The sequence below is a fragment of the Coenobita brevimanus genome, chromosome 71 (assembly GCF_032717465.1).
Source record: "Coenobita brevimanus isolate Jiangsu-jjx chromosome 71, ASM3271746v2, whole genome shotgun sequence".
NCBI lineage: Eukaryota > Metazoa > Arthropoda > Malacostraca > Decapoda > Coenobitidae > Coenobita > Coenobita brevimanus.
The window spans coordinates 52,514,639-52,534,645 of NC_137024.1; the positions used below are offsets into that span (position 1 = coordinate 52,514,639).

General features: G+C 42.4%; 1 protein-coding gene across 1 annotated transcript in view; it reads right to left on the reverse strand.

The window, feature by feature from the left end:
* Window positions 1-20,007, reverse strand: part of htk (AT-rich interaction domain hat-trick) — a 125,825-nt gene that overhangs the window by 41,052 nt on the left and 64,766 nt on the right. Inside the window, exons 13-16 of the mRNA XM_080277995.1 lie at window positions 19,748-19,853; window positions 15,060-15,275; window positions 13,438-13,654; window positions 1,470-4,929 (exon numbers count right to left, since the gene is read on the reverse strand). Coding sequence (XP_080134121.1) covers window positions 1,470-4,929; window positions 13,438-13,654; window positions 15,060-15,275; window positions 19,748-19,853 — 3,999 coding nt within the window. The remainder of the gene's footprint in view (window positions 1-1,469; window positions 4,930-13,437; window positions 13,655-15,059; window positions 15,276-19,747; window positions 19,854-20,007) is intronic.

The window sequence follows — 20,007 nt, forward strand, 5'->3', positions numbered from 1 at the left end:
AGGAGCCTGTGGAGTTACATAGAGAGACAGGCTGACAAATGAGGATAAAAAGGAGCGTTGTGGTGTGGATGTGGATGTGATAGGAAGTGTTATGAGGAACACACTGAGGTGGTTTGGCCATGTGAAGAGGATGGAGGGTGAAAGACTGACGAAGAGAGTGTATGTGAGTGAGGTGGAGGGGGGGAGAGGAAGGGGGAGGCCAACGATGAGGTGGAGAGGTATATGAGAGAGGGGGGTGGAGAGGTATGTGAGAGAGGGGGGTGTGAGTTGGAAGCAGGGCAGTGAAATGGCGGGGGACAGGGCAACATGGAGGCAATTTGTTTGTGGCCACCCCGAACGGGACTGAGGTGTCTGGCAATAGAATAGAATAGAACCGTATTAATGGCTTTCCATAAGGTCTTGTGTTGGTCCAAGACATTTCTTGTCCTAGATGGGACCCTCAGGCGACAATATTACAGTCTTGGACGCGAGGGTACTGTATACACACACACACACACACACACACACACTGGGGGGGGACAGAGAGAGAGAGAGAGAGAGAGAGAGAGAGAGAGAGAGAGAGAGAGAGAGAGAGAGAGAGAGAGAATCACAAGGACAGTAACTGATGGCTAGGAATGGATAATTGTAAGAATTTTACATCATCATCATCATCATCATCAGGACCTTCTCTCCCATCCTAAGGCAGGGTGAAGGTGCTTGCAGAATTTTATATTCACAAACAAAATACACTGATTACCGTGCCGGCTCACTAAGTTAGTCAGGAGAAATCTGAGAGAAAATGGTCATCTGGTTCATGATGACAGCAGCAGAATCGGTGTAAACACTGCTGATCAAGTCCCTTCAGTCTTATTAGGGGTTTTTATTTGTTTTAGGCAAAAACCTAAGTGTAAACTTGTGAGCCCTAAACCAATTAACATTATTTCTCATTTATTGCATAATTTGGTTATTAAGAGATTGCATCACTCTGGTAGTTTTGTGGCCCAATTAACCACGATCAAGGTTTGACTGTACTGGAACAGACTGACACCATCACTGACAACTGCATCTTTCTTAGAAGGCATAAACAGTGTTAAATGTCATTAACAATAGGTAAGAATGAGACAAATCACCAACATGACATGCAGTGTAGGCAATCCAAGTGATAATGCACTACACTCAACACTATGGCCGTCCAGTAAACTAGTCTGGCAGCCATGGGAATTTCAAATGGCATCTCATGACTGCCTGGATTAAGTGAGATGCCAGTCCATCCAATGCCGGAAAGTTGGTGCTGTACCTGTATATGCATGGATGAAGTAGCAGAATGACAGTAATGTCACATCCAATTTCTGTAATGGGGATTCTTATGGAGGATGTTCACCAGGTGAAACGAAAAGACAGTAACAACAATGACGAATACATGACAACGATGATCATGACTATGACAGTGACAATGATTAACGTACTCAACTATAATAATTAACACTTACCCTCTAGGAGAATCTGATAAATTTGAAATTATACTCTCAGGTGTTGTGGGTGGAGTGTTGTCCATGACAGTTGTTTGTGCTGAGGCCTGGAGCCCAACTCCTACCCTTGGTCCTGGGCCAGCCACTGGTCCTATACCCAAGCCTGAACCAGATGTGGAGGCAGCTACTGAAGAATTAGGGCCACTGCTACATGATCTGGTGCTAGCTGCTAATGCTGCAGGTACTAGACTGGGGTTGAGTGCCGGACCACTGATGCCAGACCTACTCAGATGCTGGTACTGCTGCTCCTGGTGCTTGGGTGGGTCTGGTTGCTGCTGCTGTTGCCGCTGAAGAGGGTGGAGGCTGCCCTGCCCCTGACTATACTGACCACTGTGCTGCTGTTGCTGTTGCTGCTGCTGCAAGTGCTGAACCTGACCCTGTACTTGTCCATGCTGTGGCTGCTGCTGTTGCTGCTGACCATGGTGGTGAGGCTGATGTATCTTCATGTGGCCTCCCTGGTGTATTTGTGGTTGCTGCTGCTGCTGTTGCACTTTTACATGCTGATGCACCTGAGGACTGAGTTGTGGCTGTTGCCCTGAGGTTGGTGGGTGTTGCACTACTTGTGATCCTTGCTGCTGCTGCTGTTGTTGCATTATGCCATGTTTAAGGTGGGTTCCTTGCACAAGCTGAGGATGAATGTGAGCACCAAGTTGAGATCCTGATACTGCCTGCTGATGTTGCAACTGACCACTCCCTGCCTGACTCTGCATGTGAGAGTGAACAGGGCCAGTGAGCTGCTTTGACCCAGTTGAGTTAAGCTGCTGCTTCTGAGCATGATGGTGCTGTTGTTGCACTTGTAATGGTAGGTGTTGAGGCAGTTGCTGACTGGGCTGCAAACTCTGCTGCTGTATTGTTTGTTTTTGTATATGTGTATGTTGTACTTGTGTATGCATTGTTTTCTGCTGGTGATGTTGCTGCTGAAGTTTTTGTTGACATGACTGGTGAACTTGAGGAATCAAGAGAGTCTGATGTTTCTGCTGTAGAGACAATTGTTGTGGTTGTGGTTGCTGTTGCTGCTGCTGTTGCTGTTGACCCTGTTTCAGCTGAGGCTGCAACTGATGTGCTAGCTGCTGCTGAGAAAGCAGTAAAGGTGAAGTCTGAGAGGTAGAGGTCTGATGAGAGGCCGAGGACACTGCCTGTCCTACAGGCATTGGTCCTCTTTTACTAAAACTGCTCCCTGTAGGAACACTAGCAAATGGCATTTCATTCTTCATCTCTGGATGGTGCTGACTTTCTGTTTCAGTAGTATTACTGTCATGAGTCACTGGACTTCCTGGAGGAATAGTTTCCTCACACAACAGATCACCCAAGCCTGTTTCCACCTCTTCCTCTAATCTTTTAGGAGTAGCTGATGCAGTAGCTCTTGGTTTTTTTCTCTGTTGCAGCATTTCTTCCTCCTGATGCTGCTGACCTTTCTCAATGCCCACATCTTGCCTTTTACCTTCTTTTCCTTTTGCTGATGCCTGAACTAGGGAAACTGAAACATCTTCATCTCCATCTTCCTCCTCATCCTCACCTTCTTCCTCATCCTCATCTTCATCCTCATCCTCATCTTCATCCTCAACATCGTCGTCGTCGTCATCTTCATGATCATTATCATCATCTAAGTCATTATCATCATCATCATCATCCATTTCATCAACTTTTCTAACACTTTTCCTCCGTGATTCCGATACAGACTTGTGCCCTTTAGATCCTTCGGATACTTTATCACTTACTTCTGCAGGTCCTTTTCCTCGTCTTCTTTCCACTTCTGGTTTGGAAAGCCTGCTATCTGAATCAGACTCCTCTGAAGTGTCTGGCACAAACTCTCTGCTTAAAGGTTTCTTGGTCCTACCTGATGCCCTTCGCTTCTTGTCAGGGGATTTCACATTATCTTCACTTATAATCGGTGCATCCTGTCCTTGACGTGCCCGCTTCACAACAGCCTCTATGCTCTCCTCAACAGAACTCTCTCTTTTGAGTCTCTCTACTTCGGCTGCACTCTGACTTGTACCAGTGTCACAGGAGGAAGCACTTTCTCTTGGTGGACTTTGCACACAGGGAACTGCAATTCTCTGAGGAGGATCTCTAGGTTTTTCACTAGGTTCTGAACGATTAAGAAGATGTGGGAAAATGTGCTGCTGTCTCTGTGAAAATGGCATAACTTTAGCTTCTAATTTATCATCACTTTTCATCTGTAATGGAGGCTTTTCATTTTTAACATCATATGTTTTTGTTACTGGTTTGGCTAAAGCCTTGGATTCTATGATAGGCATTACTGCCTGAGCTAGAAGATGAGAAGAGGGTCCGACATTCTTAGTGTGGGATGCAGCTGGTCTTTCTAAATTTGTGACAGATTTTGTTTTAACTGGAATCATATGCAATCTTACTGGTTCTCTCAAGGATGATAATGGTTTACACCCTTCTGTTGAACTTGCTTTTGGTGAAGGACATTTAGGAAATTCATGTTTGATTCCCTTTACTTCTGTAATTGGTAAAGCAGACTGTTCAGCTTTTAGAGGACTTTCTCTCTTCACTAGAATCTTACGAGGAGGTGAAACGATTGAGCTTACTGAACTAGCATCTTTCTTTTCTGGAGATACATTATCTGAATGACTCAACATGATATCTCTGTTTTCTGGAGTCTGTCGCTTACCTGGTGATTCTCTATATTCCCGTGATAAAATTAGTCTCTTCTGGGGACTTGGAGAAGTATCACTATCTGACTCTCCTTTGTCAATATCTCCCTCCTTTCCATCTCGTCTTGGCCTACCCTTTTTTTTTCCTTTGACATCAAGATCAGATTCCTCAGATGGAGTTGTACCCATATTTGATTTAATTCGAACATCTTTTCTTGCACGCATCTCACCAAAGTCAAATGGCTCTGGTTCTTTAAACTCATAAATATCATCTTCCTCAGATTCTAACTTTGGTGACAAAAGCTTCATTGGCTCCTGTGCAACTGACTTAGATGGGGAGTCACATATCTTTTTAGAGAGGTTCTCCACAGAAAGCTTTGCTGGAGAGGCAGGAGCATCAACCAGTTTCTTTTCTGGTGAAATGAAGGTGGTTGGCAATACTGATGACATAAGTCTCGGAGTTCCTTCTTTCATACTACGGTCATCTTCCTTCTTCAAGGGCTTATCAAGTCCTTTCATTTCTGACATGATGGCATTCAAATCAATATCCTTACCACAAGGTTTTTGTTCTTCTTCTTCTTCCTCTTTTATTTCAACAGGCTGTGCTTTGACCTGAGGCTCCTTACATGACTTGTCCATGGCAGAACTGGCTGTATTGGAAGGTTCTGATGTGGGAGTGGAAGATGCAGATGAGGAAGCAGATGCAACAGCACCACGGCGTTCGGAAGATCGAGTGCGAGACTTCTCAGAACTGGTATCAATGTCCGACTCATAGTCATCACTATCACTTTCTACTGGACCTGGAAGAAACATAATTAGTTACAAGAGTGCTGCAAATACAAAAACTAAAAAACTTTCATGCATTCATTCATCATCTAAGCTTGTGTTGCCCCATGAGGAACATAGGAGCCCAAGGCTAGGGATACTGGTTCTAAATCTAAGTTGAGAGTGACCAGCCTCACTCATCCCTGAGAGGCATTAGACGAGCAATAGACTCCAACCACCCCTTGGATATAAACCTACACAGGCTCAGTTCGACTGGAGTGCCTTAATTAACAACAAAACCACCAGGCACCATAATATGGTTATAAGGTTATCACTCAACATAGTAAATGGTTTCCTGGTGTACAGGAAACCATTTGGATCTACCAAATTGACAGTTCAGAGCCTTACTGTATAACTAATACATTAAAACATAACTATGCATTAAAATTTATCAAATACATCAAAACAAAACTTTTTTTTCCTGGATGATTACAGGTCAAATGATTTCACATCATTTCTCCTTAAACACATTTTTGAATCATGCAAAAATATGAATATTTCCTGAATGTGAGGCATTCATATTTAATGAAATTAATACCTCTGTGTCTAACTATCTCTTGAAAGAATCTATTAATCCAAATTTTAATGGTGCCCATCATACACTTAACATAGGGATGCCATACGGTCTCAACACTGAATGGCAAGCTAAATGGTTTCTTGTACCCAGGAAACCATTTACTACACTGGGTGGTAACCATATAATCGGGGTTTTTGGCCTGGTTGTGTCCCCCAGATTTCCCTATCTAAATTCACTTAATCATGACAAATGTTTCGGAAAGTCTTGGAGGGAAAACACCTGCCGAGGGCCCCAACCAAATGGGCAGATTTGCATGGCCATGTGGAATGTGAGTGGTGTGAATGAGGACAGCAAGGGGGTGGAAGTGGTCAATGTCTTCAAGAGTGTGAGATATGCCGTGAGGGCATTGTGTGAAACAAAGATGAAAGGGTGTGAAGAGAAGGAGTGGGAGGGTGTGAAATATGTAAGACTGGGCATGCATGGGCGAGGAAGATGCAAGGAAGGAGTTGCTTTGTTGCTGAATAAGGTGTGGCAGAGTGGAATGAGAGATTACAAAAATGTCAGCTTGAGATGTATGCATGTCAAGTTCAAGTTTCCGGACGTCCATTACCCGAATCATCCATTATCTTGATGCTGTGATCTGGCTGTTCAAAACCACTGTTTGTACATTTTTCCATTTTATCCGGAGAAAATGCTTGCATTTAAGTGGAAATTATGGCCAAACGAACATTTCCACATGGCTGGGGCAGTTTTTTCATGTTTTTTATGGCTGCGGTGATTGCTTGCCTGTGGTTGATGGGTCTGGTTGACCATGGTTATTGCTTGGCTGCAGTTTATAGGTCTGCTTGACCAGACAGTAATGTAAATACCAGGAATAATTGTATGATGTACTGTAGTGGCCTTTTACAATGGAAGGTATGTACAAGGGAGGGCCAAGGGAGAAGTCCATAACCCGGATGGATCCATTATCCAGATGTGCCATCGGCCCTATTACGTTGAACAATTGAGGGATTACTGTATTATTAATAATAAAATCATCATCATCATCCAATTATACACTACCCAACGAGGAGCGTAGGAGCCCGGGGCTAGACAAGTTGGTCCTCATATTTAAGATGAGAGTGACAAGCCTCACTCATCCCTGAGTGGCATTATGAGTGCAATAAACCCCAACCACCCCTTGGATATAAACCTTCACCAGCTCAATCTGATTGGAGAGCAGTAATTACCCACTAAACCATGAGGAGCCAAAATCTGGCTATAGCTATATAACCACCCAGCATAATATATGGTTTCCTGGTGTAAAGGGAATCATTTGGCTTGTCATTCAGTGTAGAGTCACCCATAGGCAGAAGGAAGAGGAAAGAAAGAAGGAAAGAAAGATAGAAGAGGGAGTGTACAGTCACCTGTAGGCAGAAGGACATGGAAAGAATGAAGGAAAGACAGAAGGGGATGGAAGAGAAGAAAGGGCAGACACCTGAGAGCAGCACTACAGTGAGTGAGTAGATGGTGAGCACCCCCACATGCCTAATAATAATAATAATCATCATCATCATCCGGACCTCCTCTCCCACCCTAGGGCAGGGTGAGGAGTAGCAATGTCCAGAGAGCACAAACTTGCCCAATCCAAATAGGCCACAATTCCATTCACTCATCATTCAGCCCCCGGAATCCTGGCTCTACCGGATACGCCAAACACATTCACCACATTCTGCAGCTTCACACAAACGTATCTGACTGAGTCAATCCGGATGCTGCCATGCTCACAAGAGGTGCCAAAATCCCTGATCATGCACTTTTCACAAAATTCATCCAACCAGCTTGATCTCTTGTCAGTTCCCTAGCCTCACTGACTTCCAAACCTCTCTTCCTCAAACAATCATCCACCATATCTCTCCACCTTCTCCTTGGCCTACCTCGCCTCCTCCCTCCTTCAAATTAGCTCAGGTATACCTTTTTCACCACTCTACTGTTATCTATTCTCTCCACATGACCATACCATCTCAGGACACTCTCTTCAATTCTGGTGTCCACAGACTTCCTCACTCCACACCTTTCACGAATCACATTATTTCGTATCATATCCACCCTCTGTACTCTACATACGTTCCTCAGCAGTCCCATCTCCACTGTTCATACTCTTGACTTTTCATTTTCAAGCCACACCATAGTCTCACACCCATATGTTAGAGTTGGCACTAACACTCCCTCATGTAAGCCTCGTGCAGCTTGAACACTCAAGCCTCTGTTTCTTATCAAGGCCTTCATAGCACCAGCTACTTTTCTTCCCTGTGTCACTCTACTTTCCACTTCTTTTGCACATTTTCCTCTCTCTTCTATCACTGTACCCAAGTATTTGAACTCCCTCACCTATTCCAGTCTCTCTCCATTCACTATGACATCACACTGGGAGTCACCTTCTCTCTCAATAACCATCACTTTACTCTCCTCTACATTTACTCCCAAGGCATATACACTCACAGACATCAGCAAAACTCTGCACTAGCCTAACAAGTTCTTGTCCGGTACTTGCAAGCAACACTGCATCATCAGCATACAACAAATCTGAGATACCGTAAAGTGGGGTGAATTCGACTTGGGGACGACTTCGGACATTTCAGGAAAAAATGTAAACCAATTAAAATACAGAGAAATGAAAATCTGGTTGTGAAAAAAATACGAGTATTATTAACCCATTCACTGCGTCAGCGTTCGTTTATATGTACATCCTGTGTGCGGCAGTTTTCAAATGTTGAGGAAAAAATATTAGAAAAAAATAATATTGTCAAAAGACAGAGAAAAAAATCCAAAGTTCAATGGTATATAACACAATATAGCAAACAAACAAATTACGTCTAATAAAGGTCCGTAAAAGAATAAATATTCCCTGTGTGGTGGTGCCAGGCGAACGATGTGTTATGGTTGCACTGTGTTGTCAGTGTCAATCTTGCGATCAGATAAGGTGTAAATCAGCATCTAAACCATCGTCATCATCTAACAACGTATCACTATCATTACTACACTCATCCAGAGATTTCATCCAATATTTGCTTGGGCTACTGCTAGCAGCAGCATAGAGAAGATTTTGTATTTTGTAGGTAACCGAGCCGAGCTCTACACCTCATAAAAATTCATAACCTATGTATGACAATATTCTATAGTGTGCCATGAGTTGCTAGCTGATTTATTTCATGCCATTTCTGACGGCGGAATTTTTGAAAGCAGGAAATCATATATGATACAGCCGCAGTCAGAGCCATTTGGACTCAGATATAATATATGATACAGCCAGAGCCATTTGGACTCAGATATAATATATGATACAGCTGCAGTCAATGGGTTAAAGAGGAATGTTGTAGCTTAGATAAAATAATGTAATCCCATTTACACAATGTGTAAATATTCATTGAATAAGTCATAAAAAAAGGCATGCTTTTTTGTATCGGTCAAACTTCTACTGAGCATAAAGGATGGGAAGGTGTGAAGACATGTGACCATCGCCAGAATGTCGCAAAAAACATTTGCGATATGATACATAGTTACTTTGGCCTCAGTGTCCGTAGTTCAAGGTCCAGAGGCCTAACAGCATATTTTCCACTTTTTTTAGATTTAATGGGGTTACTTCGGACACGTGGTGACTTTGGACAGGGAAAGGAAAAAAATATAGCTTCCAACCTGTGTGTGTGCATGCGCAGACACACAGATGCACACAGACAGTATTTCTATCTAACTATACAAAGAAAGCATCTTTTCAATCATGACATCTGTCATTTGCTCCCTTCTTAAGAAACCTTAACTATGAAAGGTGACAGATGCTGACATGATTTGCGGGATGCTTGCTGTGCATTACTAGGTGAAATTACTGTATATTAAAGTTGTCCTTCTTTTACAGGAGACAAAATGCCTAGGAAATATGTCCCAAAAGTGAAAAGAGGAACTATACTAGCAAAGTAGATGAAGACCACATAAAAAAAGCCAATGCCAAAGCAGCTGGTGGACAGACTGTGTTGTCATCAGTACATGAGAAATACCTTTGTGACAGAATGATTACATTAAGCGTTTTCTCAAACATGTCAACGGAACACAGAACGTGTTCATTAACCCTACCATAGATGATTACAGTGATGTAGACAAGGATGACATTGTTAAAATATTGCCAGAGCCAACACTTGACAAAAAATGTATGATATTCAATGTGGATGTCAACAGCTGGCCTGTGAGAGAGAAAGAGAGAGAGAGAGAGAGAGAGAGAGAGAGAGAGAGAGAGAGAGAGAGAGAGAGAATTATTGGGTAATGAGGCTCAACATGATCAGTAAGTTTAGATTAATAGGTGTAGAAGAAGGGGATGAATAAGAAAAGTGATAATCATGTGATACAAATATTTGTTTACTTTACGGGCTTTAATTCTGCATATCTTTACAACAGCAAAATGGCACAATGAGCCATAAATTACTTGGCCTGTAATGTATCAAGTCTGGTGCTACTTGTGATACTTATATCTACCTAATTAAGATTTATCTGTGTTATCTCAAGAATATTACTTTTATTTTTATGAGAAGTTGTGTTACAGGTGTGCCTTAAACTTTCAAGGCATCATTACATGTATTTCACAAAGATAATCATATACTTTTTAAAGTTGGAAACGTTCCTACACGTTCTGTGTACCAGAATTCAGTTGTGATAAAAACTTATGTGGGTTTATTTCAAACACACATATGTGTATGTGATCAGTGTGAGAAAAGGAGTGCAAAATAAATTATAATCTATATTTAGTCCTATAGGGGTTACAAAAATATGTTTTTCACAGTTTCTTTGTTTTAAAAACCTCCGTCAGTGTCCGAAGTCACCTCAGCAGTGTCTGGAGCCATCGCCATATACACGTGCTCCCATTTAAAGGGCAAAAGCATTGACTGTCTGAAGTTACCCACCCCAGTCCGAAGTCACCCCACATCGATTATGACTTCGGACAGCATTATAAATATTTTTTAAAAATACAAGCAGAGATGTTAATTTTTTTTACCTGCCTCACCATAAAGCTACGTTCTTAAGCCACAAATTCATGCAAGAAATAATCCTGATAAAGCTTAACATGCTGAGTTAAGACTTAGAATAGGTAAAAATCGTCCAAAGTCACCCCACTTTACGGGATTCCATCCATCACCATTCATTACCAACGCCATCCCTCTCTCCATTACTCGTATTTTTACTTCTCTCATCACCCCATCCATATATATATTGAACAACCATGGGGACATCACACAACCTTGTTGCATGCCCACACCGATTGTGAACCATTCACTTAGATGCCCATTAACCCTTACACATGATTTGCTACCATCATAAAAACTCTTGACAGCACTAGCAGCTTACCATTACACTGTACATGTGCAAAACTTGCCACAATCCCTCTCTGTCTACGTTGTCGTATGCTTTTTCCAGATCCATGAATGCCATAACACCTTATGGTCCTTCTCACAAGCCTTCTCTGCTATCTGTCTCATTGCAAATACTTGATCCACACATCCTCTGCCACTCCTAAAGCCACCCTGTTCATCACTCACTGGGACTTTTGATATCTCTCTTACTTTCTCTATAATAATTCTTCCATATACCTTCCCTACCACACTCAATAAACTTCTATCTATCTATCTATCTATTGCCAGACGCCTCAATCCCGTTTGGGGTGGCCACAAACAAATCGCCTCCAAGTCGCCCTGTCCCCCGCCATTTCACTCCCCTGCTCCCAACTCACACCCCCCTCTCTCATATACCTCTCCACCCCATCCTCGGCCTCCCCCTCCCTCTTTCCCCCTCCACCTCATTCACATACACTCTCTTCGTCAGTCTTTCACCCTCCATCCTCTCCACATGGCCAAACCACCTCAGTGTGTTCCTCATAACGCTTCCTATCACATCCACATCAACACCACAACGCTCCTTTATATCCTCATTCGTCAGCCTGTCTCTCCATGTGACTCCACAGGCTCCTCTTAAATAACTCATTTCCACGGCTCTCACTCTTGACTTGTGTCCTTCCAACAACGTCCAAGCTTCACTTCCGTACGTTAAAGTTGGTATCACAATACTGTCATGTAGTAACTTTTTCACTTCCATGCTCACTTCCCTGTTTCTTATCACTGCTTTCAAAGAACCAGCAACCTTTCTTCCCTGCTGTACCCTTTCAAGCACTTCACCCTCCAAACCTCCATCCTTACTCATCACACTACCCAAGTACTTAAACGTACTCACATTTTCCAATAATTCTTGCACTCACTTCACTCACCTTTATTTTGTACAGGGGTACAATCACAGCCTTTTTCCACTCTGCAGGCAGTTTCACTCATCCATGCCTTCTTACGTATCTCCAACATGCACTTCATTCCACTCTCTCCACTACACTTAAGCATCTCTGCATACACCTCATCAACCCCAGCTGGTTTCCCATTTTTCAGCTGTTTCACAGTGCACTTCACCTGTCCAAGTGTCACTTTTCCTGGGACTGCATTCCTTCTCTGCACACCCCCAAAACTAATCATGTTTACAGTCACTCTGCTCTCTCTATTCCCATTCATCAGGCTTTCAAAACATTCTTTCCATCTGGTCCTTACTTCATGGGTTATTAATCTACCACCTGGATCCTTCACACTATCACGTTTCTTTCCACTTTCACTTCTACATTTCCGCACTTCTTTCCAGAATAACTTCCTATTTTCAGAGTAGTTTGCATTAATTTTTCTTCCCAAATCATCATTTACCTCCTTCTTCTTCCTCTTCATTAGTCTCTCTATGTGCTTCTTGCTCTCGATATACTCAGTTCTTATTTCAACTGAACCCCTGTCCTGTAACCATTTTAGCCACTTCTTTCTCTCTTCCTCCTCCGCTCTCTTAACCTCCTCATCCCAACATGCCGTACCCTTCTTTTTTGTTGATACAGTACTCATGCCACACCACACACCTCTTTAGCATTCCTAACTAAGCAATCCCTATATGCATTCCACAGGCTGTCCAGATCTCATTCATTCCAGTTCACTGATTCTAACTCATCCTCTACTTTGGTCCTGTACTCATCTGCCACTTCTTTGATTCTCAGCTTCTCAACTTTCAGTCTTTCACCCCGACTGCTCGTCTCTCTCTTGATCCACCTCACTCCTCTCAGCTTGATCTTGCATACCACAATCTGACAGACCTCCACATCGTCCTCTCACAGCCCTCGTATCAGCAACCATTCCCGTCATCGACCTCTCTATGAGCACGTAATCAATCAGGCTTCTTTCAACATGATCCCTGTTTCCTCTATACCATATATATTTATGTGCATCTTTGTGTTTGAAATACGAATTACAAATGCACAACCTCCTCTCCTGACACACATCCTTTAGTCGATTCCCATTATCATATAATAATAATAATAATAATACACACACACACACACACACACACAAATGAATGAAGAAAACATGCTTGAAAGGCAATCAGCTAATTAATGGGCTGTAGCTCTCCAGGTCTTGCATTCAAGACTCACTCGAATTTTATCATTTAAATGTTACACATTGAATTAATACTTATATCATTTTACATTATCTATTACGTATCATAATTAGTAAACAGTAAACCAGCATTGGATATGTTAAAATAGGATAAATTTCATAAATCTTCCAACCAAGTACCTTTCAGCATGATACTGGACTGCAACAAGAATTCAGAGGATCTGTAGTTTTCTGATGGCTGTATTATTTTACAAACACATTCAACAAACCATAAGAGAGATTTTCATCCACAACACAAGCTTTATAGCAATAAGCTGCCTTAAGACCGTGACCTTACAACACATCCACCATCAATCACTATCCCACATACACTTTCATTATGATCAAAAGATGACAAAGACAGTTTCTTTCCATTATTATAAGTCAGTAACTGGCTACAAAATTTTTTAGAATGACTGTAACTAACACTTTCTCCTGACCTCCAGAGTGTCTGGTGCGTCTATGGTCTAGGGTAGGAGGGCTGTCCGGGTGTGTAAGACCACGTTCCCGTGCAGCGCGAGTGCTGGGCCCTGACACACTACTGGTCCCACTGGTGTCACTTTGCCCACTGCGTTCACTTTCACGCCGCTCCCGTCCAACACCAAGAACTCGCACTCGCTTGCCAACAGACGCCTTCAGAGAGCTGCCTACTGCAACCTAAAAAAAAATCATTAATCATTATATTTCCATCACTTGGTGCAAATCTTTGTCCTTTTGCAACACACTCACAGAGCACTTCTTCATGACCAGCATGATTTCCTGGTGTTAATCTTATATTACAGTTCAGCATTCAAGATGAGGTAATGGCAATTTTAAACCAAATTACAGTAACCTTCCCATTATCCGATGTAATACAGCCAAAGGCATGTCCAGAAAGTGGGTTCATCCAGATAGTGGGCCCCTGCCTCCTGGACTGGTACTTATGAACCCTAACCCACCCTAACTCAGAAAACCACCTACTTAACTCCCTACAAGACTTGCATAGCACCTATTTAAGACCCTGTTCACAAAAATAAGGGACAGAAAGCAAGAAATAAATGAAAGGAACCAAAGAATGAAGAATTAGAAGTGAGTATGGAAAATATTTAGCAGTGTACAGGGTACTTACAACATATCCGTGACCGTTCGTTATGAAGGTTAACCCGTCTCCTCTAAGGCTCTGGCAGTGGTTAAAATGCTCTTGAAGCATGTACAGTAACCCAGTGTTGTGCTGCACTTAATCCTTTGCACTGCAAGTTAAAAGTGTTTAACAATGCACACTCTGTTCTTACTTGCGCCACGCCAGTTTCAACCGCCAATTTGCACTCTGTACTTAATCTTTGCACTCCGAATTCTAACTTCATAACACTGCACAACACTGTAAATTCCCATGTGGTCTAGTGGCAAGGTATTGCAGTTTATTCACAAAAAACGAGCACGTGTGGCATCCATTGCAATGAGCGTCTAGTCAGAATAGTAGTTAGGCAGTAACTGGGGAGGGGGAAGCAAGAGGTGCGCGTAAACACAGCTGTTCGGCGCTGTGCGCCAAGTTTAAAATACTGTTGGGGGAAAAAAAAAAAAAAAAAAAAAAAAAAATAATAATAATAATTAGATTTGGGGGGGGGGTCCAAAAACCCGGGCCCAAAATGTCCGGGTAGTGGGATGTCCGGTTATTGGGCGTCTGGATATTGCAGGGATTACTGTACAGTGAAAAAGTTTTACATTGTACAGGGTAGTCATCAGATCTGAAAATAGAGGGAAATTTAACCTACCCTACCCACTTAACCCTTCCTGAGCTGCAGACCACATGTGAGGCTCAAAGATGCTCGGCATGGGTCAAGCTGCAAGCCTCAACTGAGGTATAATTTACATTGGTTATGAAATAATGACTCGCTGGAAGAAAACTACGTTACATAGAATCAGCCCAGCAAGTTTTTTTTTTTTCCCTGGATAATAAGAACATTTACAGTACCAATCAACATCAAGGTTCCAGCTAACAATGCTTGTAAAAATCTTTACTATGTAACTGCAAAAATGTTGCCCCATGGTTTTACATAACATTAAATTATCACAAAATACTCACTGAGTCTTTATCCTCTTTCTTTGTATCCTTTTCCTTCTCCTTCTTTTCCTTCAATTCCTTTGTGGCTGCTGCTCTGCCTTTCCTGGCTCTATTTTGAGACCACGTGATATTCTCAGCAATGCGAGGTCTCCGGATCCATTCATCATATCGGTTATTCCAGCCAAGATAATGAACATAATACATTGGGGCATTCCCTTCTTCTTCAACCTCAAGCACCTGAAACAAATGACTGACTGAACTGCTATCTTCTAACTATGTAGTTTCACCAGAATGTTCACATCACAAAATACACCATAAAGTATGGAAATCTTCCTTTCACAGGTAAAAGGAAAGTGGTAGGTGGGGTAGCTCAAGGAGGAGGCAAGGCTCATGCTGAACTATGAATGTCTTGATACATGTACTGTACAAAATTATTGACTGGTTTCCTGAAACTCAACTATTTTGCAGCATTGTATATGCCTGGTGATATAAAATGAAGCCGAGTGCCACTGCAGTACTTTTTTTCCTACATTTGGAACATATCATACAGCATCATCATTATCATCCGGACCTCCTTTCCCACCCTAGGGCAGGGTGAGGAGTACCAACATCCACACTGCCAAAGTTTGCCCATTTCAATGGGCTATGCTTCCATTCACTCATCATTCAAGCCCTCAAAATCCTGGCTCCATCAGACAGGACAAAAAAATGTCATCACGTTCCATAGCTTCACATATATAGTACTTATTTGATAGAGCTAATCTGAACGCTGTCACGTTAAAAAGGGGTGCCAAATCCCTGGTTATGCACTTCCCCGCACAAAATTCATCCAGCCAGCTCGCTCTCTTGTCAGTCCATTAGCCTTCCATACCTCTCTTCCTCACATACTCATCCACCATGTTCCTCCACCTTCTCCTTGGCCTATCTTGCCTCCCCCCTCCTTCAAATTCACTCAGATATGCCTTTTTCACCACTCTATTGTTATCCACTCTATCCACATGACCAAACCATCTCAGTACATCATCTTCAATTCTGGTGTCCACAGATTTTCTCACTCCGTATCTCTCATATCACATTATTCCGTACCCTATCCACTCTCTGTACTCCACATTCATTCATAAGCAGTCCCAATTCCACTGCTCTTACTCCTGATTTTTCCTTTTTGTGCCACACCACAGTCTCATATCTCTATGTCAAAGTTGGAACTAACTCCTTCATGTAATACTCATGCAGGTGCATCACTCAAGCCTCTTTTCTTATTAATGCCTTCATAGCACTAGCTACTTTCCTTCCCTGTGTCATTCTACTTTCCAATTCTTTTGCACATTTTCCTCTCTTTTCTATCAATGTACCCAGGTATTTGAACTCTCTCACCATTCACTGTAACCAATTACAGTCTCTCTCACCATTCACTGTAACATCACACTGGGAGTCACCTTCTCTCACTTTACTCTTTTCTACATTTACTCTCAAGGCACGATGCTCACAGGCATCTACAAAACTCTGCATTAGCCTACCAAACTCTTGTCCGATATTTGCATGTACTACTGCATCATCAGCATACAACAAGTTTGAGATATTCCATTCATCACCATTCACTGTCAATGCCATCCCTCTCTCCATTACTCGTGTTTTTACTTCTCTCATCATCCCATCCATATATATACTGGACAACCATGGGGACATCGAGCAACCTTGTTGCACACACTGATCGTGAACCATTCACTTATATGCCCATTTACCCTTACACATGCTTCACTACCATCATAAAAACTCTTGACGGCACATAGCAGCTTACCATCTATGCCATATATGACCAAAGCCTTCCACAATCTTTCTCTGTCTGCTTTTTCATATGATTTTTCCAGATCCATCGATGCCATAAACACCTTATGGTCCTTCTCACATGCCTTCTCCACTATCTGTTTCAAGGCAAATATTTGATCCAAACATCCTCTGCCATTCCTAAAGCCACCCCATTTGTCACTCACTAGGACTTCTATCTCTCTCTTACTTTCTCTACAATAATTCTTCCATACACCTTCCATACAACACTCAAGAAACTTATGCCACGACGATTCTTGCATTCACTTCGTTCACCTTTATTTTTGTACTGGGGTACAATCACTGCCTTTTTCCACTCTACTGGCACAGTTTCACTCATTCATGATTTCTTACAGATCTCCAACAAGCACTTCATTCCACTCTCCCCACTACACTTAATCATCTCTGCATAAACCTCATCAACCCCAGCTCCTTTCCCATTTTTCAGCAGCTTCACAGCATTTTTCACCTCCCTGAGTGTCACATTTCCTGGCACTGCATTCCTTCTCCGCACATCCCCCAAAACCAATCATGTTTACAGTCGCTTTGTTCTCTCCATTCCCATCCATCAGACTTTCAAAATATTCATTCCATCTAGTCCATACTTCAGCCCCACGGGTTAGTAATCTTCCAATTACATCCTTCACATTTTCACATTTCTTTCCAGACACTTCTACATATCCAAACCTTTTTCCAGAATAACTTCTTACTTTGTGAATAATTTGCATTCATTTTTCATCCTAGACCATTATTTACCTCCTCCTTTTTCCTCTTCACTAGTCCCTTTATGTGTTTCTTGCTCCCAGTATATTCAGTTATTTCAATTGAATCCATGTCCTACATCCACTCTAGCTACTTCCTCTTTTCCTCCAATGCTCTCTTAACCTCTTCATCCTACCATGCCATGCCTTTCTTCTTTGTTGTTACTCTTACCACACCACACACCACTTTTGCATTCCTAACTAGGCAACCCCTAAATGTATTCCACAGACTGTCCAGATCCATTTCATTCCAATTCACTGTTTCTAACTTCTCCCCTACTTTGGCCCTGTATTCATCTGCAGTTACTTTGACCATCAGCTTCTTGATTTTCAGTCTCTCTCCCTGACTGCTCCTCTCTCTCTTGGTCCACTTCACTCCTCTCAGCTTGATCTTACATACCACAATAATATGATATGACAAACCTCAACATTGTCCCCTCACTGCCCTCCTGTCAACAACACTACCCAGCATCGATTTCTCAATGAGCACATAATTATTCAGACTCTTTTCATTACAATCTCCATTCCCTCTACACCACATATGTTTATGTGCATCTTTGTGTTTGAAATAAGAATTACAAATGCACAGCCTCCTTTCCTGACACATGTCCTTCAGTCGCTTCCTATTATCATTTTCTCCTATTACTCCACTACAACCCACTATGTCACTCACAGGACCAGTTCCTACTCTCCCATTCACGTCGCCCAATACAAACAATATTTGACTCCTGGGCATTTCTCCTACTTCTTCATCCAGCTCATCCCAAAACCTGTCTTTCTCTGTCTCGCTCAGTCATCACATGGTGCATATGCTACAATCCCTGCCACTTTCACCTTCTCAAACTTGAACTGGCATACTTACATCTTGAGCTGACACATTTGTAATCTCTCATTCCACACTTCATTCATCAACAAAGCAACTCCTTCCTCGATTCTTCCTCACCCATTCACGCCCAACCTTACACACTTTACACCCTCCAATTCCTTCACTTCAAACCCTTTTATCTTTGTTTCACACAATGCCATGTCATATCTTGCACTCTTGAACACATTCACCACTTACACCCTCTTGCTCTTCTCCTTCACACCTCTCATAATCCACATGGCCATGCGAATCTGCCCATTTGGTTGGGACCCTGAGATGGTATTGGGCTCTCCGAGGCTCTCTAAAATGTTTGCCATAATTTTGTGATTTTAGATAGGGGAAAAGATGATGTCTGGGGATGATGGGAGGAAAAGGACTTGGTGTGGGATATGGGTATGTTCATGGAGATTACTTAGTATGAAAAGATTATCTGTCTGGGACTGTGGTACCAGCCCTCTGTCTGTGTAAGGGTTGTTGACAAGCCAGGCCGACATCTTGGCACTGAAATCACCACTCAGGATGATGTTGGGTATGTTAGTGATGTGGTGTATTTGAGGATACTAATTGTGTGGTACTGTGAGGGATGACTGGGGGGGAATGTATGTATTGGCGATTGGTATGTGTGATTTGTTTGTGGATGGATATGGTGGGTGAGTGTGTGAGGGAGAGGTTTGGATGTTGGTGAGGCTAAACAAGAGACAGGGCTGGCTGGATGAATATTTTAAGTGCATGATCAGGGATTTGGCACCCCATTTTAGAGCGAAAGTGTCTGGACTGACTCTGTTGGATATGTTTATGTGAAGCTACAGAATAAGACAAATGTTTTAGCATATCAGATGGACCCAGGATTCCGGGGGCTTGAACGATGAGTGAATGGAAGCGTGGTCCCTTGGATTGGGCAAATTTGGCCTGTCTGGACAATGCTACTCCTCACCCAGCCCTAGGGTGAGAAAGGAGGTCCGAATGATGATGATGATGAATCTGAGGGCGACTTAACCCAGCCAAAAACCCCAGTTACATGGTTACCACCTAACATAGTAAATGGTTTCCTAGGTACATGAAACAATTTGGCTTGTCATAGAGACCATAAGGCAACACTACACCTGTAGAGACCATAAGGCAACACTACACTGAGTGAGTGGATGGTGGGCACCCCCACCTACCACATCTCATATCATACAAGTTCACAAAAGCATTTCAAGGTACACAAAATTTTTCAATGGTGCTGAATGTATTGATTCAATTGGAGGAAACTTTACCTTTGCTTCATAAGTAACCTTTGATTCCTTGGCACTCGGTCCGTACAGCACCTTCAGCTTATCTCCAACACTGACAGGAACATGGGCAGGAATCAGTGATTTCCCACTGTAAGGAAAATAATCATAAATGCAGTGAACCATCTTTCACTGTACCTAGTATTTCTCTTTAAGCCAGTTTTCCTATTGAGGGAGCCAATTAAGTACTAACAACATATTTAAATATTTTTAGAAATCTGGTGAGCACATTTTTGTAGTGTCAA